The sequence below is a fragment of the Vanellus vanellus genome (genome assembly GCF_965231255.1).
Source record: "Vanellus vanellus genome assembly, chromosome: 11".
Taxonomy (NCBI): Eukaryota; Metazoa; Chordata; class Aves; order Charadriiformes; family Charadriidae; genus Vanellus; species Vanellus vanellus.
This window is the reverse complement of record NC_138916.1, coordinates 4,499,983-4,526,867: the sequence shown is the minus strand read 5'-3', so window position 1 is coordinate 4,526,867 and position 26,885 is coordinate 4,499,983. Positions and strand designations below refer to the sequence as shown.

At 38.8% G+C, this 26,885-nt stretch overlaps 1 protein-coding gene across 1 annotated transcript in view; it reads right to left on the bottom strand.

The window, feature by feature from the left end:
* Window positions 1-26,568, bottom strand: part of ETFA (electron transfer flavoprotein subunit alpha) — a 32,613-nt gene extending 6,045 nt beyond the window's left edge. The window contains exons 1-9 of the mRNA XM_082489068.1: window positions 26,505-26,568; window positions 19,044-19,193; window positions 17,355-17,436; window positions 17,171-17,253; window positions 15,603-15,702; window positions 14,280-14,390; window positions 12,939-13,040; window positions 10,603-10,671; window positions 9,455-9,537 (exon numbers count right to left, since the gene is read on the bottom strand). Of these exons, the coding sequence (XP_082345194.1) occupies window positions 9,455-9,537; window positions 10,603-10,671; window positions 12,939-13,040; window positions 14,280-14,390; window positions 15,603-15,702; window positions 17,171-17,253; window positions 17,355-17,436; window positions 19,044-19,193; window positions 26,505-26,543 (819 nt within the window). The 5' untranslated portion in view covers window positions 26,544-26,568. The remainder of the gene's footprint in view (window positions 1-9,454; window positions 9,538-10,602; window positions 10,672-12,938; window positions 13,041-14,279; window positions 14,391-15,602; window positions 15,703-17,170; window positions 17,254-17,354; window positions 17,437-19,043; window positions 19,194-26,504) is intronic.
* Between the last annotated feature and the right edge of the window lie 317 nt (window positions 26,569-26,885).

Sequence of the window (26,885 nt, the reverse complement as noted above, 5' to 3'; positions counted from 1 at the left end):
GAAGAATATTGCTTTCTGATGTTTCTGCAGCTACAGACTTGCCCTATTACATTGATTTTTAAATAGGAATAGATAAATAAAATTTATGAAGCTTTTCTACAAAAGCTATGTCCTGTAAAAATTGAAGAGAAAGGAAAACAGAGCAGGAGCAAAGTATTTCCTATTAAAAAGGCTTGCTTTGAAATTGAAACACAGAATATAGTCTATGTATTTCCACAAAAACACACAGCTGTTGAAGACACTCAGAAATTTCTTAGCCTCAATAGCTTTTTACTGAGTAGATTACTATTGGAGGTCAATCCATTTTAACCACAGCTGCAATGTAATATAATATGTCCATATAAGAACTCATGGTAAGACTGCAATATTTTAATTATACCAAATAAAAGAACAGATGTTACAGGAGAAGTTATTCTAACATCATATAGTCTTTAATACAAGCTCTTTTTAAAAACACATTACTGTAATTTGATTTTTTTTTTAGGGCAATTCATTAAGTGCCAGTCATCCAGACTACCAGATACTCCTATCAGTCTGTTTAACATTGTGAAATTCAGTCTTTGGAAAGAATCCAGCTAAGCAGGAGCCAGATGCCTATGTATATATTCTATTAAAATATCTAGGAAAGACAAGGATGTTTCATTAAAAGGACATTTGTAAATCACCAGCTTTGTCTAAAAAGCCTTTATTATGCCTCTAAGCCATGCCCTTCTAGGTTACGTGCTTTTGGCTCTCTGGCTACGGTAACTGGTCCGGGCAGCAGGCTGTAACACACACAGCAGATCCCCTCAGTAATGTTTTCATACAAAGAACACATAGGACAGCATGTTTCTTATCAATAGTTCCATACCATAAAATAGATTTGATTGCTTAAATCTTACTTTAAATCTATTCTACAATTTGGTAGGAGGGAAACAAAGGACCCATAAGGTCTGAATGATAAAGATTCAGTACTGTTGAGTGCTCTCCAAGGAAATAATTCAACTAGTCATCCAGAGAGGTCAAAAAAGACTCAGAATTTCAGATCTCTAAGTTATTTTCAGGATATTACCCTTATTTTGATGTTTTACCTGAAATCGATAACTTCCATCAGGCCTTTTGCTGAGTCCTATCATATCTGCTGTGTCAGTGTTCAAAGTCCCAAGTCAGGACTGTGGCCACAAGCGCTATGAAGTAAGTGAGGGAGGAAAACAGAAAGCAGATTGGTACCGCAGATCAGCATCGCTTCCAATTGTGTTACGTGACACGCCTGCCATCACAGCAGAGAGCACATTAAGGTCTGGAAGGAGATCTCAGTTCCTCAGAGCTCATCTGCACAGGACACCCACAACCAAGGCACAAACCAGCATGAAACGGTCTGGATTGCACCTCTCAGGTGCCAGCAAAGATGGCTTTACACAAACCTCCAAGTCCCTGCTTTTTGGATCCCTGGAAGCTGCTCTAATTACTGCTGTCAGGTGGCTGATCCACACTTACATCAAAGCCCAGGACACGGAACGGCATTTATCAACTCCCCAGTGCTTGTTCACAGGCAAGTTTTCGCAGCTTTTCACTGAAGGGCTGCTGCCAGTGCTGTGCCACAGGAGAATGGTGCAACAAAACAGCAAACAGATTCTGTACCAAGGGGCTCACTGCACTGTCTGATACAAATGAAGTCCCAAAAGCAATTAAAGTCAAGGAAAGTGGAAGTTTTGGTGGCATAAAGGCATGGCATCAGGTTTGTCTTGCCTGACAGTAACTTAATTTCACAGAGGAAATAATTATTGTACACACGTCACAGCCATGCCACAAATCTTTATTTTGTATGAAGTGGACAGCAGGGGGAAGAAGGGGAAGGGACACCTGAGAAGAGCAAACAGTGAGAAAGAGCACAATGGAAGGAACAGGCAGCACAGGAGCTGGATGGACAGAAGAGCGTTTGAAGCAGAGGGCAGGGAGGCACCACCAGGAAGTACTTAATTTAAAGACGTGCTATTGCAGAAAGGGCTGGGTATGTCAGCAATATGTTGTTTTTTCAAACATGACCATGGTATGTCTTGTAGGGAGAGTCATTGTATGCTCATCATTAAAATGAAAAAAGTCCCCCTAACCCACCCTCTAAACTCCTATTTCTGCTTTAAATCTACCCAACTTACATATTGGCACCTATAGCAAGTCCATGAGACTTCACGTGCATGAATTTGCACAACCAGCTCCAGAATCCAAATAGCCACTTACACGCTGTTGGAATAAATGTCACAAGAGTGCTATACGTGGATGATTATAGCTACCAATGTACCAATTGGTGCATACTGACTCTTCCAAATATTTATAGAATAATTTTTGGTATATAATATTAATTTTTACATATGAGAATATTTAAAAATGCTTTAGGCTGCCTTGGGGCAGTTAAGGTACATTTGCTTAAGAGAACCACAAGAACAGTTTTCAGTTGCAACTTACAGTGACTTTGAATGCTGCTTTCAGAGTCTGCTGCGCATCCACAGGTGCAACACAAGATGAGGTAGTCGCTTTGCAAGCATGCCGTCAGCTACTATTGATTTTTATGCCAATTTCTGAATTATGCTGAAAACCTTCAGTGTACATCAATTTATCATCCTACCAGTGGCATGCTTTTAAACAGGCTAGTTTAATAAACCCCTTTGGCACACACACTCTTTTTAAAGGCAGCTCAGATATTTTATTTTCTTTACAAGAGTGAAAGGACAATGAAATTAGAAAGAAATCTTTGTAATGAAAATTGCTTCATACAAGAGATTCCTTCCAATTACAAGCTATTAGCCCAATAAAATATTTTCTGGCTTGACACTGGTTCATATATATTACACTGCATATCAAACAATTATCCAGTGTGTACTACTTTAATGCAGCTGAGTATGTTCCATTCAAGAAGCACACATTACTAAACTATATCCCAACTACAGTTTCTTTTTCACTTTAAGAACCTTTGATCAGCCAAGCTATGTAATTACTCTTAAGCGTGGTTAGGGTGTCTGCTGGAGTGCAGGGCCATACAGCGATTTTTTTTCTCTCTCTAGGGAAAAGCACATCAATTGCTTTCAGCTAAATGCACTCACATATGAATATTTTAGTACAATTTAATGTTTCTGCACCAACCCCAAAGGAGCAGAGCATCAATTTGTGAACATAGTTTTCTTGGAGTTAAAAGCCACACTGGATAATGCAGGATGAAAGGGGTTGTCAATCCTTAGCTTTTTAGCAAGTCAGAGAAAGGTAGTCTGTAAATTCAGTCCCAGCTGCATACAAATAGCTCTCTAAAGTTTGCCACTATAAAGCTACTTTTCAACAATAGTGAATTATCAGAGGACATATTCCAAAAACAATTTCCCAAGCACGGTCAGTTTTCCCAATGCTATTCCCATCTGCTAGCTACCTAACAGCCTCAGCCATTTATACAATGAAAAGTGCGCCTGCCCGTCTGTTAATAAAAGGTAATGTACTAATAACACATTCCTACAAAAAAGCTAGCTGAAGGTAGGAGAAATTAAGTAGTGTACCATGTGTTTGAATAAAGAAACTTTAGTGTCTCGATATTCTCTTGTATGTGTAACAAATTAGGAAGCAATAAAGATCTTATCATTGATAAGCAAGGAGTCTTAAGAATAAGTCACTCGTGTTTTAGAGAGAAGAAAACCAGGCTAGGTGAGGCATTGGATTGCTTTGCCACCGAATACAAAGAAATATGAAATATAGGAATAACGTAAATAACGTGATATTGTCTTTCTCCCTTCCTGCTACTCCCACAGCAAGATGATGACTACTAAGTGCTAAGAAGCCACTCACTGCAGTGAAAGGGACTGCCTAGTAAAACACTGGGGCATATATAAGCTCAGAAAGCATCCCATCCTCTTGTAAAAGAAGTGGAGCAACAGGAATTCCACTGCTCTGTAGAAGACCATTCTGCACCTTCATGCGTCTCTCTGCCAGGAAACACTTCCTTGTCATTCAGCTTTCTTTTTCCTGCTTCTAATTTCATCCCGCTCCTGCACTTTCTACCTAATATAACACCTTAAGTTGTTCCTGCTCTTCCACGGCGTTGGTGCCTTTCAACTGGACCATCATCTTCCTCTTCAGCACCTCAATTGAAGCTGCACCTCTTTAACATGCCTCTTTTCCCCTCATTATTACTGGCAATTCCCAACAGTTTTAATTCTGCCTCCCTTTTGAAGTTCCTGCAATTCATTACATCCAGAGAGACCCTCTGGTATGAAATTAAAGCTTAAGCACTGAAGCTACACAGGTCACCAAGTCTACTCCTGGCGATCATATCAGAACTAAGCTGGATTCCCATCTGCATTCCCCACGCAAGGTTTCTCAGCACATGCAACATCCAAACGCATCTGCCTTCTCTGCAATCATATCACATTTCTAACACAATCACCTAATACAGTATCAATTATTACTACATCATATATTTACTAACTTTTGCCTTCCTAAGATTTCTATCTCGGTTTCTTGTTGCCTGTTAGTATTTTGTGCCCAGAGTTGAAAGTAACAAGACAGCAGCAACTGAACACCTGAAAAAAAAAAAAAAAAAGTTCTGCCTGGCTGCGCTTTCCCTGCTGGATGCGCCCTCTGTACTGTACCCTCCTCAAGAAGAAAACCTCACAATAAAGTCTGAGATGGTGAAGGTGTCCTAGCCTGGTTTCTAGCCACAGTTCACTGATGGCTGATCCCAAACGGACACCTTGAGTCTTACAATCATGATGTACTGGTCTGGCCACATCTTCCCTATTGCCAGCTAGGAAGACCTATAAAGAAAGCTAAAGCAGTTAAAGAACTGGACCCTTGAAAGAACACAGACTTCAAGAGAGGAAAAGAAAATAAATTTTAAAAAGAGTGAACACTTAAACTCTGAAGAGATTAAACTATAAGGATACCTTTCAGGGAGCAGCAGATCCTTCATCTTCCCAAGGTCAGTGAATAACAACAACAGCCTAAACCAACACAGACTTTGAGAGACAATAAAAAAAAAAAAAAAACAAAACCCAACTCACTGCCACAGACGTTTTGTTTGTTTTCTGAGGGGAAGAAGTTGAGAGAGATAATCCCAGTACAACCCCATCTTTCTTCAAAAGCTAAAGGGAGAATATAACTAGAACAGGACACAAGGGAAAACTTGGGAAACCATGGGAACAATTTGGGTGTCCAAACATAGGTGCCTAGTGGCACTGTAGACAGTGTAGGATTTCCCACCTGAATCATAGATGATGCTCCAGAAGGAAGTCTCCAGGTCCCACACAGTAACTATCAGCTACTTAAGGCTTATAGCAGTTGCTCTCCTTTTCTCACAAGTCAGAATTTTTTTGTTTAAATACTAGACAAATTACTCAAGTTCATGAGAAAGATTACATACTTCTTTCTATGTTAGAAATGTTGCTAGTTATACCTAGGGTAAGGAAAGCTCATACTGAACTAATAAACGAAGCATTCATGTTCCATTTATAAAAGTTTTAAATAACCGAGAAACATTATTTACACCTTTGTTCTTCTCCTCTTCCCTTTAGTTCTTGTTCCTTTCTCTTTTTTTTTTTGTAAACAAGATAGAAAGACTCGGGAAGATTTTTACTGTGAAAACTAACACCCCTGACTATTTGAAATTTCTTGTCTAAAAATAACAGTTATTCTGGGGTGTTGGTGGGAGGCTTGATTTGTGCAGGAAATTTAGTGTTTTCTAACTGGATATAATTAATACTTAACAGTAGGCACTCATGGGAAGGATATTTTTATCCAAACCCAACTAATTTGAACATTCTTACAAGGGCTTTTTTCTTAAATAGAAATTACACACAGTGCTTAATCTGAGAACTGAATTTCATTTTTCTGCAGAACACCTGCATATAAGAAATAGTGGAAAACAACTGGCTTCTAATTTAAAAAAATACACTCCTAAAATGGTTGTCACTGATTAAAGACATTGAATATACTAAATTACTTTTTTAATTAGGAAGGTAACATTTTAATATATCCACTTATGCCTAAAAATTTCCTTCCTTCCATCTCATCAAATAATACAAATCACCCTTCTCTTTCATAAGACAGAATGTTCAAACAGGAGCTGCAATCACCTGAAATCAACAGGTAAAAAAAGCTACTAAGAGAAACAAAAATAATACACCAAACATTCTAGCAACTGGAATAAAATTATACAAAAGAAAAATTACCAAAGATCCAGGCAAAACCCAACAAAATGCATAAATTCCAACATGAAGAAAACCTCAAAGTTTAGACAGCCAAGGCTATTTTAGAAGTGTAGTTATGCTCTACAGAACTAATTCTCAAACAGAAAGAAGGTGAGATGTATACTCCTTAATTCACTGCATTGTTTCATTACTTAAACTACATTTGTTTCTTGACTGGCAGTTTGTTCATGTATTAATACATCAGCATTTGAGGAAAGCTGCTGGGGTTGTGAGATTCTCACATCCTGTGACTCGCTGCCTGGGCTGCACTCTGAAAAACTGACGCTAGTCACAGAATTACTGAAGGACTAGTGACCAAAATTACCTTTTCTTCACCAAATCCAATCAAAGGCACAAGGGAAGAAATAAGCAGATCTTTTAGATTATTACCTTTTTACCCAATGATCAGCACAGAAACACTCCCCAGCAGTCACACACAAAAAGCAGCAGTAGAAGCACCTCCCTTCTTCCTGAGCTTGTAACTAACTTCTCCCTCTGTAGTCTCAAAAATGACCCAATTCCAGAGTCCTTTAAAAACAATGCATTCCAATCCTCCACTGAGACTGGGCAAGAGACTATTAATAGAATAGTAAGAGCATACGCTAAGATACTTCCCATCAGATACTAACAGCTGCACAAGAGAGCAAGTATGTCCCAAACTCCAACAGTTCCTTGTATCCAAGATTCTTCCCTGTTTAAAATCCACACGCCCAGGAGGGCATCCACCATGTCAGCTGGATTTCAAAACTAAACACAAAACTCAGGTCTCAGCTAATATAACTAACCAATGTACAAAGCTGCTTTGCAACTTTCCAGACAAAACACCATGAGCTCTCCCTGAACTGCTGATATCAAACATACCTCATAGAAAGAGAAAGCAGTCATCTTCTACAGGATTATTATCAGTATAATCTTGATCTGATTGAGAAAGCTCAGTTCTACTCCTTCTTAAAGCGAACTCTATCTTCCACTGCACAGAGTAAATTTCTAGCTAAAGTACCAAAAAGACAGTGAAGTAGAATTGGGAATGTGAAATTAAGAATTTGCAGCTTTAGACTCCCTCACATTTAAGATACCTATCCAGCACATTGAAAAATTCATTCCTCTCATCAGCAACCCTGAGAGCTTAGTACCAATTCATCTTGCACTTTCATTACAATTAAAGTACTTTCTGTACTTCTTCATCACTGTATGCTGTCCTTGCATGTATTTTAAGATCCAGAAGAAATACTTGAACAATTTGAAAGTGGCATAATTTCCAGTACATAATAAATATTTGTTAAGAAGGGAGATGAGAGAGAAATGCATCAACCTGCTGACAAAAAGATGTGGCACCATGTAATTGTGCCAGTTAGGATTGTTAATTGACACAACAGTTAAACATTCATTAGTCATTCCTTACTAATGGCTGTTTTAACAATCCTCTAGAAGATAACAAGGATGACATTGATATGATCCTATGATGCGGCTGTATGTTCTTATGACTTTCACATGTTGCTATGAGCCATTTGTGGCAAGTTATAGCACTGTATCTTCATCAAAAACTAGCCCTTTTTGTTTCAACGTAATTGTTTATGTGCCCTTGACTCTGGAAAGAATGTTCGTTGTTGAGCCTTGAGACACACAAAGCAGAGCTGAGCTGTCTTCAAATAGCATTTTCCACTTCATTAATGGATATTTGGGTAGTGAAGAACTAAGGATGGTCAGTCTCATCTCACACCCTTTCAACATACGCAGTTAAAGAACACTCAACTTACTTCCTGGTTTTCAAAGGTTTGGGTATGCGACAACCAACTAAATATTGCCTCCTCATGACAACCAAGTCTGCCTTCTTTGGAACCTGCAATTTCCATGTAAGTTGCAGTTGCACTTACTGAATTAATGTCGATCAGCTTGCTGAGACCTATAGCTGCAATATGCTGGACCTTATGCCTACTCTGTGACCAAAAGAAAGTTCACGACATTTTAATACCAGTGTTCCCTTAGCAAAGAGGAAGTATTATGCTGGGGGCTACAGCTGTCCTGCACTATGTCCAAAAAAATAACAATTACGTACTGTGCACAAAAGACAGACATCACCAGAAAGAAGAGTTCAGGTTGCATGTGTAATCTCTAAAGCCTCACAATTTCTTTGCATAGCAGAGGTTAATATCACTGCTATCAAGATTTTGGAAGGACACAATACGCAACCAGATGGACCTTAAGTCTTATCAATATGTCTATTTCTCAGAAGCTGTTTTTTGTAGCAGTTGGTTATCATATAGATTTACAGGTTAAACATTAGTGTGCCTAGAAATAGCTCCACTTAGCCCTACAGGGCTACCATCAGAAGGCCTCTGATGAGGACTTAAAAAAAAAAAAAAAAAAAAAGCAGCAGACATCCCTATCTGCATTTCGAGACAGAAGAACTCAGAAGCACAAAGTATCTTGTTCAAGAAAACCCAGCAGGCAGAACCAACAACAGATTCCAGGAATCACAAGTTCCTGTCTTTGATATCTTCCAGTATTGCTCTATCCTGCTGAACATATTCCTGGAAAAATAACAGTTGTGGTTTGAAGTTCTCCAATTTACAGCTCTTAAGGGTACAAAGGCAAAACACTTCAGATCCTATTAAGGCTTTGGACACATACAGCTTTTTAGTATAATTTAAATTATTGTGATTTGGTAAATGCAGCAGTTAAAATATGACAAGTTTCTCTATAAAGTTCCAGCTTGCTCTCCCTTTCTGGTCTCATTAAGCCATTAACAAGTAAAAAGTTGCTTTATGGTGCCTTCTGTTGCCATACACGCTCAAAGAGAACCACTTACTGAAAGGCTAAATGTTTACTCGATTATGTAGCTCAAAGTGTACATCTGACAGATTGCCATACCTGCCCATGTTCTTAGTCACAATTCCCTACTCATGTCTATGACCATTGCACCTCAGTATGTGCTAGCACACACTCTGCCCCGCGCCGAGATGAGCTACATTTGTACCTTGTTATTTACAAATGTTCCATGTGCTTTATCCATCTACCACTTCCCCCATGTTTCCCCAGGTCATAAGGAACAATGAAAGCTGTCACAGATTTCTACATGACAGAAACCCCCCCTCCAAGATCCAAAAAGACACCGGGATAGAAATCCATCCCCCGTGATATCAGGATGCATGGCAGAAAATACTTCGCTCATTTCCAAGCGCTTGCTTTGAAGGAAAAATGCATGCTAGAAAACATCACAGCTCTTTTATGAAAGATATTTCCATACTTACTGGTGCTACTATTTTGCCCGTCTGTCCAACTTGCATGTCATTAGGAACAAAGCCAGCATCAACAGCTGCACGGGAAGCTCCAACTAGTTGAAAGAAAATATTTCCAGTGTTTTCTTTTAAAATATTAGCGAGCCAAATTTCTATCACCATAAAAGCACATCTATTTTACTGAAGAGTCCCATACTCTAAAGGCACGTATTTAGAAATTTCCCTCTTAAAAGCTCTTATAGTAATCCCTCTCTATACCACTGGCTGAAACTTCCAAATACTAAGTGCTAATGCACTTCATAAGCAACAGGAAATCCTTACTCCCAGCACCAAAAGGCCATATATTAAAAACCGAGGATTTCAGTCTGGCATATTTCCATTATTTTCTCTTGTTGCTTTGTAAAAAGAAGATTTTCCCATAAATGTCTTCCCATAACGTTCCTCCAAGTTTGAATAGAACACATGTGCCATCTTATACTGCTGTGGAGCTCAAAGGTCAGGCATTGTAAAGAAAAATATCAAAGTAAACTTGAAAATGCCACATGGACATTTAGTTAGTGAAGCCACCAGTCTAAAAACAAAGCCATTCACATAAAACTATAAATTCATTATTACACATAAAATCTAAAACTAATGTAGTTAAAATGTTAATGCAAACAGTTCCTCCTCCTCCTCCCCCAACCTTTACTTAAAATATTTTGCTGAAACACTGTACACGGTCAGTTTTCTCCTGTTAATACAAAAGCATAGCAAAAACCCAGAGACACTCAAACTACAAGAATTGTGAAAGGGATTCTGTAAAGAAGTAGTATATAAGAACATACAAAGAAAATACCAGCTTTTAAAAGAGAGCTAGAACTATTTTTTAATTTATACAACTTCATTTTTTATTTGCGAGTTTGTGTTCCGGACACTTGAGGAAGACAGGGAACATTACAGTTTAGTATTTTGCTTCATACACAGGCATTTAAATACACAGTTGACCATAAGGACAAGATAAAACTTTATCTATAACTGAACTAACAGGATTTTAAGAATTTATTTAATAGAGACATGAAAATAGAAGACTTAAGATGAACACTGCTTTTAACGTGACCTTTTTAAATTATAATAGCCAGGGCTAAAAAAAAAAAAAAAAAAAGAATGAAAACAAGCTTTACCTGCGGCATGCAACTGATCTGCGAGATCATACAACAACTTAAAGTTTTCACCGCTCTTCAAGCCTCTCCCTTAAAAAATTAAAGGAAGAACATAATATGCTTTAAGATTTTTTTATTGCCTACACAAATTTTCTGTACGAGTATCTGCATTTGCAAAGGCACAAATGATACGCTTGGATAGGGTATTTCTGGATATATTACTACATAGTATTTAATATTTGAAGATCTAGCTTTTGTCTTTGTTATCAATATTATTTCATATGTATAAACCAACACCATTCTGTCTGCTTTACTTCCTGCACACAGCACCATCAAGATCGTTCTCTGAAATCAAGGAAACTGGATTTTTTTACTAATTTGTGCTCCCTCTGCTGGCTTTAGGTACAAAACTCTGTAGTGGGATAACTACGAAATAGTTTTTTAGCCATAGGCATACACTAAAAATCACAGTCCATCACTTTATACCTGAAGAGCAAGATACAAACATAATGATACAAAGGAAACAAACATAACATACAAGGCCAAGTGCCAGGTCCTGCACTTGGGTCACAACAACCCCATGCAACACTACAGGATTGGGGCGGAGTGGCTTGAAAGCTGCCCAGCAGAAAAGGACCTGGGGGTGTTGGTGGACAGCCGGCTGAATATGACCCAGCAGTGTGCCCAGGTGGCCAAGAAGGCCAACACCATCCTGGCCTGTGTCAGGAATAGTGTGATGAGCAGGACTAGGGAAGTGATCATCCCCCTGTACTCAGCACTGGTGCAAGGTCCTGCACCTGGGGAGGAAGAATGCTAGGCACCAGTATAGGTTAGGGGCGGACCTGCTGGGAAGTAGCTCGGAGGAGAAGGATCTGGGGGTCGTGGTAGACAGTAAGTTATCCATGGCCCAGCAATGTGCCCTTGTCGCCAAAAAGGCCAATGGAATCCTGGGCTGCATAGGGAAGAGTGTGGCCAGTAGGTCGAGGGAGGTCATTCTGCCCCTCTACTCTGCACTGGTGAGGCCACAACTGGAATACTGCGTCCAGTTTTGGGCTCCCCAGTTCAAGAGGGACAGGGAACTGCTGCAGCGAGTCCAGCGAAGGGCAACTAAGACGATTAAGGGCTTGGAGCATCTCCCTTGTGAGGAAAGGCTGAGAGAGCTGGGACTCTTTAGCCTGGAGAAGAGAAGGCTGAGGGGAGACCTTATTATGGCATACAAGTATCTCAAGGGTGGGCTGAAGGAGGATGGAGCCAGGCTCTTTTCAATGGCTCCAAGTGACAGGACAAGGGGTAACGGACACAAGTTAGAACACAGGAAGTTCCGTTCAAATACACAGAAAAACTTCTTTACGGTGAGGGTGACAGAGCACTGGCACAGGCTGCCCAGGGAGGTTGTGGAGTCTCCTTCTCTGGAGATTTTCAAGACCCACCTGGATGCAGTCCTGAGTAATGTGCTCTGGGCAATCCTGCTTTAGCAGGGGAGTTGGACTAGATGATCTCTAGAGGTCCCTTCCAACTCTGAAATTTCTGTGATTCTGTGAGGTGCTGGAGCGTGTCCAGAGAAGGGCTACAAAGCTGGTGAGGGGTCTGGAGGACAAATCTTAGGAGGAACAACTGAGGAAACTGGGGCTGCTTAGCCTGGAGAAGAGGAGGCTGAAGGGAGACCTTATCACCCTCTACAACTACCTGAAAGGAGGTTGTAAAGAGGTGGGGCCTGACCTCTTCTACCTGGTGACAAGTGATAGGACGAGAGGAAATGGGTTTAAGTTATGTCAGAGGAGGTTTAGATTGAATATTAGGAAACACTTTTTCACTGAAAGGGTTATTAAACATTGGAATAAGCTGCCCAGGGACGTGGTGGATTCACCATCCCTGGAGGTGTTTAAAAAAAGGGGAGATGTTAGGGACATGGTTTAGAAGTGCTTTTTGTCAGGGTAGGTTAATGGTTGGACTTGATGATCTTAAAGGTCCCTTCCAACCCAGCAATTCTATGATTCTATGATTTTTAAAATCATTAAAGCCATTACATAATTATGTTTGGAATGCCTGTAATGATTAGCAATAATTTTAAACATGACAGATTTGGATCTAAAACCATTTCATATTGCTATAATTTTAAATGGACTCACCAAATATGACAGTGTTCTTAAAAAGCCTAGTAGCATGTGTTAAACTCATGTTTTGCCTCTTCATGCAACACACATTGGGTGTGTTCCAACTGGCCCCTATGCTGTATCTCAGAATTACATCACAATGTTTTTAATGTATCACATTATAGTGTTCTGCTACAGATAATATTAAAACTGTTATGTTACATGTAAGTAATGGTGCATCTTGATTAAATAATATCTACTTACCACCCGATACAACCACTTTTGCACTAGTAAGCTCTGGTCGATCGCTTTTTGTCAATTTCTGCTCAATCCATTCAGACAGACCAACAGGCGGTGGAGGGGTTACTGCATTCATCAGATAAAGAAAAACATCCCCAAGATAAAGGATAATTCAAATATTTTCAACCTTTTGAGCTTAAACTTAATGCAAAAGTTCATTCTATATCCAATTCTACCACAAGCACTTAGCTACTATCAGTAATTGCTCTATGGCTCTGAGTTAAAACATAACTAATGAAAGAGGCTTCAAGTAGCCTATAGTACAAGCTGCACTAAAATGAAGGTCTGTTGTATAAGCAATACATTGATAACAACCCAGCGTAGTAAGTGTGGTTCTTATTAAGACAGGCAAACAAGCCGATTAAGTAGTGCAATGACAGTGCAATATGCTAATCTTAAGCATCAAGTAGCATTTGTTTCCTAACATCCACAGACGTTAGGAAATCCAGGATGGTTCAGGGGCAGGTACTACACCACCCAGAAAAACATGAGGACTGGGACACACACACGCAGCACGTTACTAATGATTGGCTCTGGAGGATTTACAGCACAGTTATAAAAAGGCCCACAGCGAACAACAGTAGAGGTGATCAAACACTGGAACAGGTTGCCCAGAGTGACTGTGAAGTCTCCATCTGTGGAGATACTCAAAGCCTAACTGGACACAGACATGGGCAACCTGCTCCAGGGGGTTTGGACCAGACGGTCTCAAGAGGTCTCCTTCCAACCTCAACTCTTTTGTGATTCTGTGACTGGATTTCTCTATCATCAAAGCTACACTGGCTTCATTAAAAGAATAATTTAAACTGATTTAGTTAAAACTGATCTAAAACAGCAACTAGGTGTTCTCAAATCAATTTAAACTGCTACTAATTTAGCCAAACACTGTAATGACCTATCTCAATTGAAACATGACCCATTAAGCCATAATGGTGGATAGCTAGCCACTTTTATTTTTGCTTAATCTTGCTTTGAAAACCGATCTGGCTATCCAAACAACTGTAACTTTAAATAAGAAAAGTTTAAGATTGCGATGCAGAGGTTTAAGCAGCAAGTGAAACAGGCACAGATTTCAGCACAGATAATCTCCATTTCTGGTCAAAGAATAAGTAGGAAGCAAGCAGATAACCCACATCTTCCCTTACCAGATGTCACTAAAAAGTGCAAGTACCCATATCAAAAGCATAAAGCTCAGATTATGACAATCAGTTTGCTTTGACAAATACTTCTGCAAAACATCACTGTGCAGTGAGCAAAACTTAACTCTATTACCTGAAACAACAAAATATAAGAACAAATACTCACACTTTTCTAAACTGGCACTACCACCACTTGTTGGTGCAGCTTCAAAAGAAGTTCCCCGTATGGTAAATATTTTAATTGCTTCATCACACTGCACAGTGCAAAGAATATTTCCTGAAAAAAGGTGTCACATTATATTTGAAAAGAAGATAATACCAGACATACTATGCTTTTTAAAAAATAAAAAAATTAGTATCAGAAACACATTAGCAGTTCTACTAGAATAGGCAACATTCAGAAAGTTACTTCTCAAAATTGCAGTTTTAGACGACTAAAACTTGAAACCTCGGCACTTAGTAAGTGTAGCTCACAAATATTCTCACTTACTACTTAGCTCCATGTTTCTGAATTATGACAACAAATCCTCTATTTTTAAAGGATCCAGAACATTCAAATAATCTCTTATGAAAGAGCTTTTAAATTTCAGAAGGGGGAAAAGAAAACCCCAACTTTTAAAGTGTCATTTTTAAACATAAAGTGTCTATAATTCAAAGTAGATCTTTTATCCTGTTGCATAAATTCATCAGAACAGAAAACAATGAGGCCCGCCCCAAGTATCTGAGGGATTATGTTTCTCTCAATAATATATAACATAAGGTATCTACTTCACACTGGAGGCTGCAGGGAACACTAAAAGAGAAAAATGCTGCAACACCAGCTATTCATAAACAAAGTCATCTTGAAACTGTGAATTACTGGGAAGCAACTTAAAAGTGCAACACAAAACCACATTCTGGTAATGTAACTCGAAATGTAACACTATGTTGGTACACATGGTACAATCTTGTACAGTAAAATTAAGAAACACAAGCTAATGCACTCAAATCTAAATTAAAATGCAGTGTCAGACAAGCATTAGAGAAAGAAGACTGAAAAAAGAATTGCAAATTAAGTCAATTAAATATTATAAACAATTAGTTCAATGTCTTCATAATTAGGAAAAATAACCCTGTGGTATCTTAAATCAGAACTAATGCAAGTCATATTAAATAAAGCTGGACAATTAACTTATTGTCTTACGTTTTACAAAATCTGATCAGAAGTACATCAACAAAGAAATGCAGTATGTATAAAGGAGATCACCAAATTCTATTAAAGTGATAGAACTGGTTTCTAACTGAAGGTACCAAAGTTGTTGGGATTACTTGCTTTCCCACATACGGAGTATCATGTCCCATGTTTCATTTTTATGAAACACAGCGCTCAGATCGTAAAGTGAAAACTCCTATCATATTCCAAGGTTCTAACAATAGAGTTATGTAGAAAAGTTATCAGTATTGGGTCCTTTGTTGCACAAATACCACATAACCTTTTGTGATCACCCACCTGCATAGATAGTTCTCACAAAAGTGTCTGGTGACTGAATTTCAATAATGTCAGAAACGGGGGCAACATCAAGTTTGCCAGCCACTCTGGGAATCAGATTCTAGAAGTTAAAGATGAAAAGTTAGCTAAGGAAATGCTCAGTAAAATGCACATGGTCAGTAAAAATGCCTGCTATCCCAATTTTAACTTCATATAACCCTGTCTGTAAGTAAAAACACATACAACTGTAAGACTTTTGCAGGGCTATTCATGTAGCTTTAGCAGCCAAATAAAATCCCATTATTGTAATAACATTAGACATTATGAGACTTACTGTAAGTAAACCCCTAATTCAGTATCTTAAATTGGGAAGCTTATTTGCTTCTATCATTTAAAACTGAATATAGATGCAATTTACTCAGAAAATTGACAATTATGGATTGCTGAGCTCTTAGCACTTCAAGAAAAAAAAAAAAAAGGCATTTTTGGAAGATAGCTACCAGAGACAACAGGAAAAAAAACACAATACTGCACTGTCCCTTCAAAAGCCAAAAAATTATTATTTTAAAAGTTAATATTAAAATATATATTCTCCTGCTCTGAAATAGACTAGAAAATTACTTAGCACCTTTAGTAATGGGAAGAAGGATAAAAAGAAAAACACAAAATAATGAAGAAATTAATGACAGCAAGAGCTTTGCTTCCATTTTGTCACCCTCCTAATCTGGTACAACAGAGAAGGCCCAGTTCTGAAATCTTTACTCACCTTAAGCACCCAAAAATGGAAGCGTAAGCTTTAAAGCTAAAGTTATTAACCTTTACTAAGACATTGCAGATGAAAAAATAAAGAGTAGTAAAACAAAAACCCTGTAAGACCTAAGGTATATAAAGATTTACCTAAGCAAAGTTACAAGTATACAGATTGATATTGATTGGAAGTAAAAGTAGTCGGATGGAAGGCTGACATTATTCATCCCACATAGGCAACATTTCTGAGGTATCCTTTTTCTCTAATTTAGCTGCACTACAACATTGTAAATACTGAGGCTCTCTGCATACTTAAAAACACACTCCTTAAAAAATAAGCTTTGGAAAAAAAAGTATTTTCATTTAAAAACATCTTTGCTAGGACTTGAATCCGTGTTATTTATATACATTAATAGACATTTCAATTTATATGACTTATATCATAGATGCAATTCCCCCCCCCCCAAAAAAATTTAGGTCTGCACACTTTCATTTCAACGTGCAAATCATATTTTTCATCTCAATTTACTATACTTTTCCTTACAATTTTCATAATGCTTTCAGATCACTTAATCTGTTTTGTGTTATTGTACATTTTACCTTGGTTACTACTAAGTATTTCTTCTGCACTATTCCTTTGTCCAAGTCAGCCCATAATAAAACGCAGACATGAATCAGTGTTTCTAACTAACGACCTCTTAAGCAAACTACTGTAACATTTTTCAAAAACTCAAAACTGTCCATGGCTGACCTCTCTCAAGCATTTGATTCACACTCTTACATACAATGGTGTCTGTGTCTCTTTTCTACAAGAAATTTTTGATGCACTTTTATCTACTTACCTTCCCAAAGGCAGATGCTCCGGCACAAATGTGGGTGTAATTAAATTTTTTATGAGTTTCCAAAATCAAGGGAGTCAGCTCCTCTGAGGATAAAAATATATTGCTCAAAATTTACGACTATCTTATTTTCAATTGCAAATATAAATACCATTTCTTATGTTCAATAGGTAAGAACAACTCTCACCTGCTAGAAATCCCTTGTACGCATCGTGCTGAGCCACTAGAACTTTTGCAACACCCTGCACTTTGCTGAGTTCTTGTGCTACCTATGATTACAAATGAATTATTATAAGTTTGTATTATAACAGGCACCACAAACAAATAACAACAGAGAGTCCCTGCTGCAAAGAGTTGACACCTTATAGATTAGTTAAAACTGGAACACAAAAGTATGTGAATTTCAGAACAAGAATGGAACAAAACGCAGATCTTGCGACTCACAGCATAGTGCCTTACGGGATAATGGAAATTAATTTTGTGAATAAGAAAACTACAAAGCTAATCAAACATAGGAAAGTTTACCTCCTGTATGCAGGATTACACAACAATATCATGATTTATTACAACAGCTGATAACAATCACACTTGAGGATTATTCTTCAGTATTCTGATACAATCATGCGGAAACCAATCCTACTTTCTTTGAAATCAGTCAATACCTACTGCACAAGCATACAATGCAAATACAAATGTACAGCAATGTTATGATCTTTGCCCAAATTTTAGGAGCAATCCTTTGTTTGTAGCTGACTTTGCCTACTGATTTGATGTATATTTTCGATTCTATATTTATGCGGGTTTTTTTTTTTCTTTAAATTCGCAGAAGTGAAGTTTAAATGATAAAAGGGTTGTTGCAGATCAGAGAGAAGAGGACTGACAGCAGTGTCTGGAGACCACATGCATCACCCCAGAACTAGCAGAGTTTTACCGAGTATCAGTTTACCCTCAAAAATTAACCAGAGGAAATAAACAAAAATTCCCCAACAGCCGCTACAGAATAACAGTTACTGTTTGAGCAACTGACTCTTTTATCCTATCAATACAGATTCTTACAAAGAAACTTAAAAAACCCCAAACCTTCATTTTTTGTACTTTTCCCAGCATCATATACATTACCAAATAGACACCATATACTAAAAAAATATAGTATTAAAAAAAAAAAAAAAACCAAAAACATTCCCAATCATGTTTCTACTATGCAAATGCCAAAGGATAATGAAACTCAAAGACAGACATATCAGGCAAAATTAGTATATTTTTTTTTTCCCCTCATTTTCTTGGCTTCCAGGTCTCCACCTTGAACAGTTGGGTCTCCTTTAGAATAGCTACTGAGGTTTCTCCACCTATTTGTGAATTAGCTGCCATAAGTGTGCTTCCTACATGAGATACTACATATTGCTTTAAGAATAACAATTCATAAACAGCCTAGTATGAAAAATAACAGGCATAATTATTTGTACTTTTACTGTTCACACGAGAGTACACCATGCTAGAATAAAAGTGTCACTAATGTACTAACCATATTGTCTCTAGATTTTGCACATAAAAATTTCCAAGTTCTTAGCACTGCTGTATTTGTCTTTCAAACTTTACAGGGAAATATTGTTTTAAAAGTTAATTGTCCTTTAGTCCTATAAAAATTTGCTTGCTTAAGCTTGTAACAACTAATATTGGTATTCTCCCCTGTGAGGTGAAATCTATACCCGTATTTTCACTTCAGAAGAGAAGCAGTTCAAGTGCAGGACATTTCCGGCAGATTAGCAATTCCTGGCACAGTTCCTCTTCACTACAGATTATTTTTCAGGCTGACCAAGATGCACCAAGTATTGTTTCACTGCACTCATTTCATTCATAGGAAAACAGCATTTCCTACCTTGTCACAGCTGGTACCAGCTACTAAACAAGAAACTTCACCTCCAAGACGTTTTGCCGCAGTGATAGCATTTAGTGTAATGGGTGTAAGAGTCTCATTGTTGTGTTCTGCTATGACTAACGTACTCTGAAACCTCCGGAGCAGCGATGCCTTTAAAAAAAAGCAAGAGGGAGAGAAAGGAGTTTGATACTTAGCATTTAAGTAAAAAACTGTTCCTAAGAGCATCCGATGTTTCACAGAAAATTAGCAATTATACAAACTGTAAAACACTGCTGTCAAATGAAATAGGCTAAATCTAGATATTTATTAAGTAGACAGAATACATAATGTGTTAAAAACAAAAAGGCATACACTTGCTTGACTTCAGCATATTTATAACATGCTGTGTTTAAACTAAAACCTCCACAGAAAAATACTGAACAATATTAAGAAAAGCGTTTTAACACATTATATTCAAGCTCAGTTAATCAACTTAAGTGCCGTAAAGGGTGAAGATTAGACCAGCAAGACTAAGACACAAGGAAATCAAGGGTAGCAAATAATTATTTACTTCTTGGGTTTGAGTTGTTTAATTTGTTGGGGGTTTGTTGTTTTTTTTTTGGTTTTTTTTTGGGGGGGGTGGTGGTGGTGGTTGGTTTGTGTGGTTTTTTTTTTTTTTTACTATAGGTTTTAGACAAAATCTAGCTACAGAACACACTTCTAAAATTAGTTATGTATAAAGGCAAAATTGTATGCAGTGGCAGGATGACAATTAAGCAGCAAGGGCTCACAGCCTGAAAACATACTAATAAGAGTGTTGATAAGCATCAGGTTCATTTTTTCCTATTTTCCTTTAAAACATTTGACACTACCATAGTTTAGTTATCCTTAAATAATAATTTTGACAAATTCACCATCCACACAGACTTTAATTTCTAAAGCAAAAATGAAAGAAAAAAAAAAAGGGGGGGGGGGGGGCAAAGAATTGCCATGTAACCAAACCAAAATATTCTAAGCTCTGAGACTTCCCTCTCTAGTTTTCAGGTGAACCTAGAAAAAACATTATTCATCCAATACTAATATTAGGGTTAAGGAAAGAGTTTGTGGTGGGAACAGAGTATTATCCTTCAAGTCTTTGTATATCCTACACAAAGGACTCAAGACTCGAGTTATGATCAATGTAATATGGAACACAATGAAAACAAAATATATTAATATGACCAAGGCACAAACACTAACACAATGCACGTAACTGACTGCACAGCCAATACAACTTTGTTAAACATATATTCTCACCCCATCTCCCCTCGTGCCAAATATGCACTTACCCACCACTTAAACTAGAAAAAAAAGCTTCAGAAAATCTGAGAGGCTAAAATTTGGATATGGACTTCAACCACACTAAGCCTACCTGCTAAACATCACACAGAGAAAGCAAATCCCGAGGACTTCCCTGAAGCTAATCGCAATGTAAAAATATAAATACAAAGATAAATTTTTGCAGAATCAGGATTATAATTTGTCATTTTGATTAAAACAATACAGATTCTTATAAGAGTGCTCTGCATTTCATCTTTTATGCTTAAGGTTACTTGTTACGATTAAAGATTCTAAGGTCGTTTGAAGCCAATTGCCAGTAACAAAATATTTATTGCCAATATAGATCAGACACCATATTTTTGATTATGTTTCATACATCATTTGCAATAAAAGTTATGAGATTTTAGTCACTATTTGAAGAATAAATCCATGCTTTTGTGGCAAAAAGCCCACTTTCCCAATGATTTATAGTCATGTCACAGGGTAAAGTGGACCATGCTCCTGAAAGACTCTGAAGTTTTCCAATTTCCAAAGGGACCTGCGTGCATTTTAAACACACACTCAACTCTGACTATATTATGATCTTTTCCCAAAATAAGTACTGCACCACCACAGGAGCGCTATATTCTCTCAAACGATTCTAGAATAAACTGAGAAATATTTTTTTAAGCCAAAAAGAATAAGAGCAACGGATCTTGCTTGAGCAGACTGTATATTACAGCATTACCTAGGTATTATTTCTAAACTGATGATCCCACATTTTATATTTGTGGGAACTGCACAATGGAAGGTCACTTTATGTCTACATACATGACTTTACTGAACACAAAGAGCAGATTTAAAATAATTTAAAAGCCACATTCCAAATCTTGGATAAAAATCCCGGATGACAAATAAGATTCCTGAATTTTAATATACTAACACACATAAAATCATTTTTTTTAAATAAACAAAACAAAAACAAACTGACTTTTGTTTGTTACAATAAAGATTCTGCAGTAAACCCAAAGGCTAATTCATTCAGTCACATATGATCCTGAAAACTGAGACTCTGCAATGAGTCAATGAAGAGGACAGGCAGTTATTTTGACGAAGGAATTGCCCAGCTGCACATGTGCAAGAACAGCCCATTATTTCACTGACATAATTCCTCTACCTGTACTTGGGCAAGATGTCTAGTTTCAAGCCTAGATAAAATAGGAATGTTGAGTATAACCCTAACCAGCCAACAGCAAGGATAAAAAGCACAAGAAATAAGACACACGGAACAATCAAACTATTGAAAACAATGCCTTTAGAGGGAACAGCACTCAGCGCTTGCGCCACAGAAGGTTCCTGGTGAAAACCAAACTCTGGAAAATCAAACCATCCAAAGAAATCCATTACAGTTAAACATCCTACAAACTTGGGCAATTAGGTAGCTTCTCAGGCACACCAGTAGATTATGAACACATCTGCCAGCAGCCAGGAGAGCTGGAAGTTTATTTCACCTAAGTTTAGATACAAATGGAAGCTAGGCACCTATGCTCCCTCTACAGCAGAAACATCTACATTTCCTCTCTGGTGGAAACTCCACACAGTGATTCAGTTTATACTAGAATAAACATTTATGAAGAAAAAATATCCAGAGTTTCCAACCCCCCCCTCAGAATTTCCTGTAGAACAAACCTGGCCTCTGACTTCCAGATGTCTAAAAGTTGGTAAGATTAACCTAGATGCGCACTATACACCAACAAGGCCACTTACAAAGTACCAGTGGATTTGCTGAATCTATCGTCTCAAGTTTCCACAAAGCATCTTTTTTGCTCCCCACCTGAGAAACCCAGCAACGTTTTCCAAGCAGAATGTGAAAAATTTAAGCGCAATATCTGAATTTCTAGACTTCAGACAAAATAACTGAAACTACTCACTGCTACTTTCCCAGCCAAACGTTAGAAATCTGGACATGCCCAGTACACGTGCACAGATGAACACATGCATGAGGCCAACATCCAAAGTACTCATTTAATTTGAGCAGGTGATCTGCTCTCCATAGCAACGCCAACATAAACTGAATGTATGTTGGTCTTTCAGCATGTAGACAGGTCAGCTGAACAGCACATGAGCAGGCCCAGCACTTCTTAAATGCAGATTTGCTGCTTACACGCTACAAAACGTATGTATTAACAGCTGGAAAATCCCAGACAAAAGTGTTGTAAATCTTTGCTTGCTGCTTGGTGAGACTGGTGAGCAGACAGGTATCAATGGCCTCTGCAGTCAAGAGTTGATAGCCAAATGCCTGCAGCCTGCTCCAAGGATGCTCCCTGTAATGCAGGAATCATGAAATTGGCTCTGTAGTAACACAGGTGGCAGACACAGGAACAAAAGATGGGACGGCCAAGAAGTCTTTCCAGTAAATGAAGAGCTCCAGCAGGTGTATTCTGCATGGCCCCACACTCCAAATACGCATCAATATAAAATAGGCCATTAAAAACTTCACCCAGGAAACTGAAGTTTGCTTCCCTACTTCTTCAGAGGAACCACTGGAAGTTTTGGGAACTAAACCAAAATAGAAATTCACAAGGCAAAAGCACCTAACAACTGGACCCACAAAGGTATCTCTAGAGCTGATTTTCTTAGCTGTAAAAGCAAACTGGCCAGAAATTAAAATGCTAAAACTGCTTAACAGGAATTACACATCTCATAGAGACCCATTACCACTGGGCAAAGCTCCCAAGAACTGACTCCAGGAACTGGGGTATTGCTAAAGATAATGGCTACATTCCTACACCACAAAACAATGCCTAAGTCTATTAATAGACAGTCTTGTAGCTGCAAAAGTTAAAAAAAGAAAAAAGAAAAAAAATATTTGGGAAGCTCGCTGAGAAGAGGTAGCTCTAGCAATAAAGCTTACACTTCTCCTAGACCCTCTGTACAGATCTGGCTAAAGGAGAGGTCTAAGCAACAGCTATGTAACTCCAGGAACCACTAACTAGAAAAACAACACTAAAGGCACCTGGAACTGAGAGCGTGCTATAACTGCAGCAAAGAACAGCAAAGGAAATAAAGCAAGCATTTATAAAAAGGATTTAGTTAGGAATCACAATAAAGACTTAAAATCACAAAGGATTTGAAGCAGCAATAGAAAGACGTAATACGAAATAAACTGTTTGAGATATATCCCATGCAAATCACTAATAAAAATCAAAGCAACAAAGCTGGTTTGAAATACAGACAACACTACTGAAAATGAACTCAAGATAAATGAATGCATTTAAAAAGTTAATAGTCTGAGCTTATCAGTGACAGTTGAATGATATATACAAAGTATTCCCTAGGACTACAAATGTAGCCCAGTACTTTGAGTAAGATGTGTTTCAGCCTATTAAATCTATTTATCTGAATTATCTCAGGCTAAAAAAAAAAAAAAATCCAAAAGAAACCCACACATGCGTCAGGAGATATATATGACTGAAATAAAATCCACCATTTTCAGAAACACCAGGAAATTGAAAGCTCTGAACAAATCAACAGGAACTCAAAGACTCAACAGCTGTGAAAACTGGGTCCCCCCAAAACACTGTGAAGACACAGTACCTGGCTCAATATCACTAAAAATTAGGCAAGTGACATTTCACTTTATTCAAAAGCTATTATATGGTAAGATACTACACTACAAAGTGAGAAAGAAAACCTGACAGTTAAGACCACTTTTACCTCAAGATCTCCAACAGCTTCATAAGAACATTCCTATTGTTTTGTTTAAGCCAACTCCAAAGTACCTCTTGACTCCAAAAAAAAAAAAAAAAAACCATGCTGCAGAAGCAAATGCAACTTTTTATCCTACCTGGGCCTTTAAAACAATAGGAGAACCCCAAAATACTTAAGAAAACTATTTTGCTTTGTATAGAAACAGGAAGCCATGTTTTTCACTCTGCTGCTGGGGTTTTTTTGAGGGACCTTGGAGGTAGAAGCAAAGGAGGCTTAATTTAGGATTAATTTATGACTTGAAACAGTCAAGACTAGCACTGTTTTTCCTTCATGAACAGCCTTAGGATAAATTCTAACTTCAACACAGGTTGAGTAACAACTGGATACAAAATTAAAGGCATTGGTATCATATCCAGCTACAATCAACTTGGCCCCAAACAGCTGGGGCTTGTTTTCTTCACACAAGAAGAAAAAAGAAAAACAACCCACAACACTATGAACAGGCAAAAAGGCAGACACTTGCTTACCTGATAAAAATTATTAAAAAAAAAAACAAAAAACAACCAAACAACAGAGAATGTTAAGGGAATGCATTATCTGTTTGTTGTTTTATAAAAGTAGGAACGTGTGACCTCAAAATGCCCCTTAGCTAAGAGTCTGCAAGATAATCCTGATGATCACAATTTCATATCATTACAGGTTTGGAAGGGACCTTAAGAGTTCATACAAAGCCATCCTCCATCAAATGCTAAGCAACCATATCTATGTTATTTCCAACATATCTGTCTAGCTTATTGTTAGTGTGTTTCAATTACAGAGGCTCCTAGTCAACCTTTTCCAAAAACTTACTATCCCTTCAACTAGAAAGGATATCTTAACTCTTCGTAGCTATCCTAAATAGCTTTCTCATAATTTAAGCCAAATGTTATTAGGTTATCATCCATGGACTGATGAAATGGCTTATTCCCATCTCTGCAGCATTTTTGTGTACTTGCACTCTCATATTCCTCCTCAGTGCTCCCATCTTTAAGTCATGCAACTCCAACCTTTCCTTATTGCTCATACTTTACAGACTGCTCACATCCTGTTTTTCTCTAGACTCTATTCACTATTGAACTGCAGGAGCACTAGCAGTGCTGAACTGGAGTTTGTTTTGCTTCTCTGGCAGACTACATTGTTACCCCCCCACACACTGAAGTTGCACGCAATGTTTTCTTGGCTTTATTTTATAAATTTATGAGTTTAGATGCACATGGCTGAAAACCAAGGAGCTGGCCTCATATTTCCAGGTCATGAAACTGAATTGTGTGGTGAACATGAGAGTGAAGTATTATTTACACAGCAATACCATATGTTCTAGGAGCTCTGGAGATCATCAAGACCTTTGCTCTGCAAAGCCTACAGCCTAACAATAACTGAAAAGACATCCACACCTACAACAACAACAGTTACCATTTTTAGATTAACTAAATCATTTATGTCCTGGTTTACCTTTGCTCCTCTTTTAAGCCATTCTTAGTATGTGACACTAATTAATATACCCATAATTACAATTTTAGAGTTGCACAGGACTGTAATACCTGTAAAAGCCTTGGAGAGCTCAAAAACAAACTTGCAGGATTTAAAGCTCTTTTAGAAGGGCTATTTACAGTTCTAGTGGAGGGAGTGTCTCCTAGCACGTGCTACAAGATCGAACAGATATTCAGGGACATTTCATAAATCATCTACTCCAACTAACCTTGAGTTCACCTAGTCGTTAAATTTGGTAACATAGCCACCATGACACATCAAGCAGCAAACGGCCTCCAAAAGCCCAGCACTCCTCCCAGCTGAGCCATATGAAGGTCAAAATGGAAAAGCAACAAGTGTTTCACATTAGCTCCGGCGCACAGGTTGTGAGGGTTAAAGCAATCACGTTTCTGCGCAGCTGAGTTCGTCTGACTGAAAAATGCCGTGTTAACCTCTCAAAACCCCAGAAAGCCTCTCCTTCAGCCCCAAATGTATTTGTAACGTTGTTAAGAGTTCGCAATAACAACTCCAAGAGTCTTTTCAGCTGTAAGGACAGTACTCCTGTACCTCAGTTTCTCCTGTACGAGGGGGGACGACGGCGAGCACTCTGAGAAAGTTTTGACAACGCTCCTCAACTCCCGCCCGCTGTGCGCACTCAAAGGGCCTCTTAAACACCCGACATCCCCTCAGAAACTTTGTTTTTAACAGCCACGGTGCGGCAGAGAAGCGGAGTCCAGCGGAGGAGTTCGGACCCGGCTGCGCCTGTTGCTCGCACCTCCCTCCCCCCCGACACCCCCTCAGCACCGCTGCCGCGCGGGCCGACGACGAAGCTCGGCCCCGCGCCACCTCTTCCCCCCTGGGCAAGGACCCACACGGCCGGGGCGGAGGGAACGCAACCGACCCCTCGGCACCCCGCGGCGGAGCAGAGACCCCCGCTTTCCCCCGTCCCCCGTCCGCACTCACCGCCGGCCGCAGGCGCTGCGCCGCCACCGCCCGCAACATGGTTCCACCGCCGCCCCTGCCCCCCGCGCCGCTCTCGCGAGAGCCGAGCCGCGCCCCACCCCGCCGCCTCATTGGCCGGAGCGGCGGGCCAATGGGCAGCCCTAGAGACTGCTCCCCCCCCCCTCCCCCGCCAAGGCCGGACGAGGGGCGCGCGCGGCGGCCGTTGGCGGGCCGCGAGCGTTTTAATTATTACTTATTATTCCGATTTTTCAGAACCAAGGCTAGACGGTTTGCGCAAGACACTAGGGAGTCCCAGCCGCCAGGCTGGGACTTGCTGGGTGGGATTTTTTTCCATATCTCCAGATTATTTTTTTCCCCCAAAAAAGGGGGATTTAAAACAAC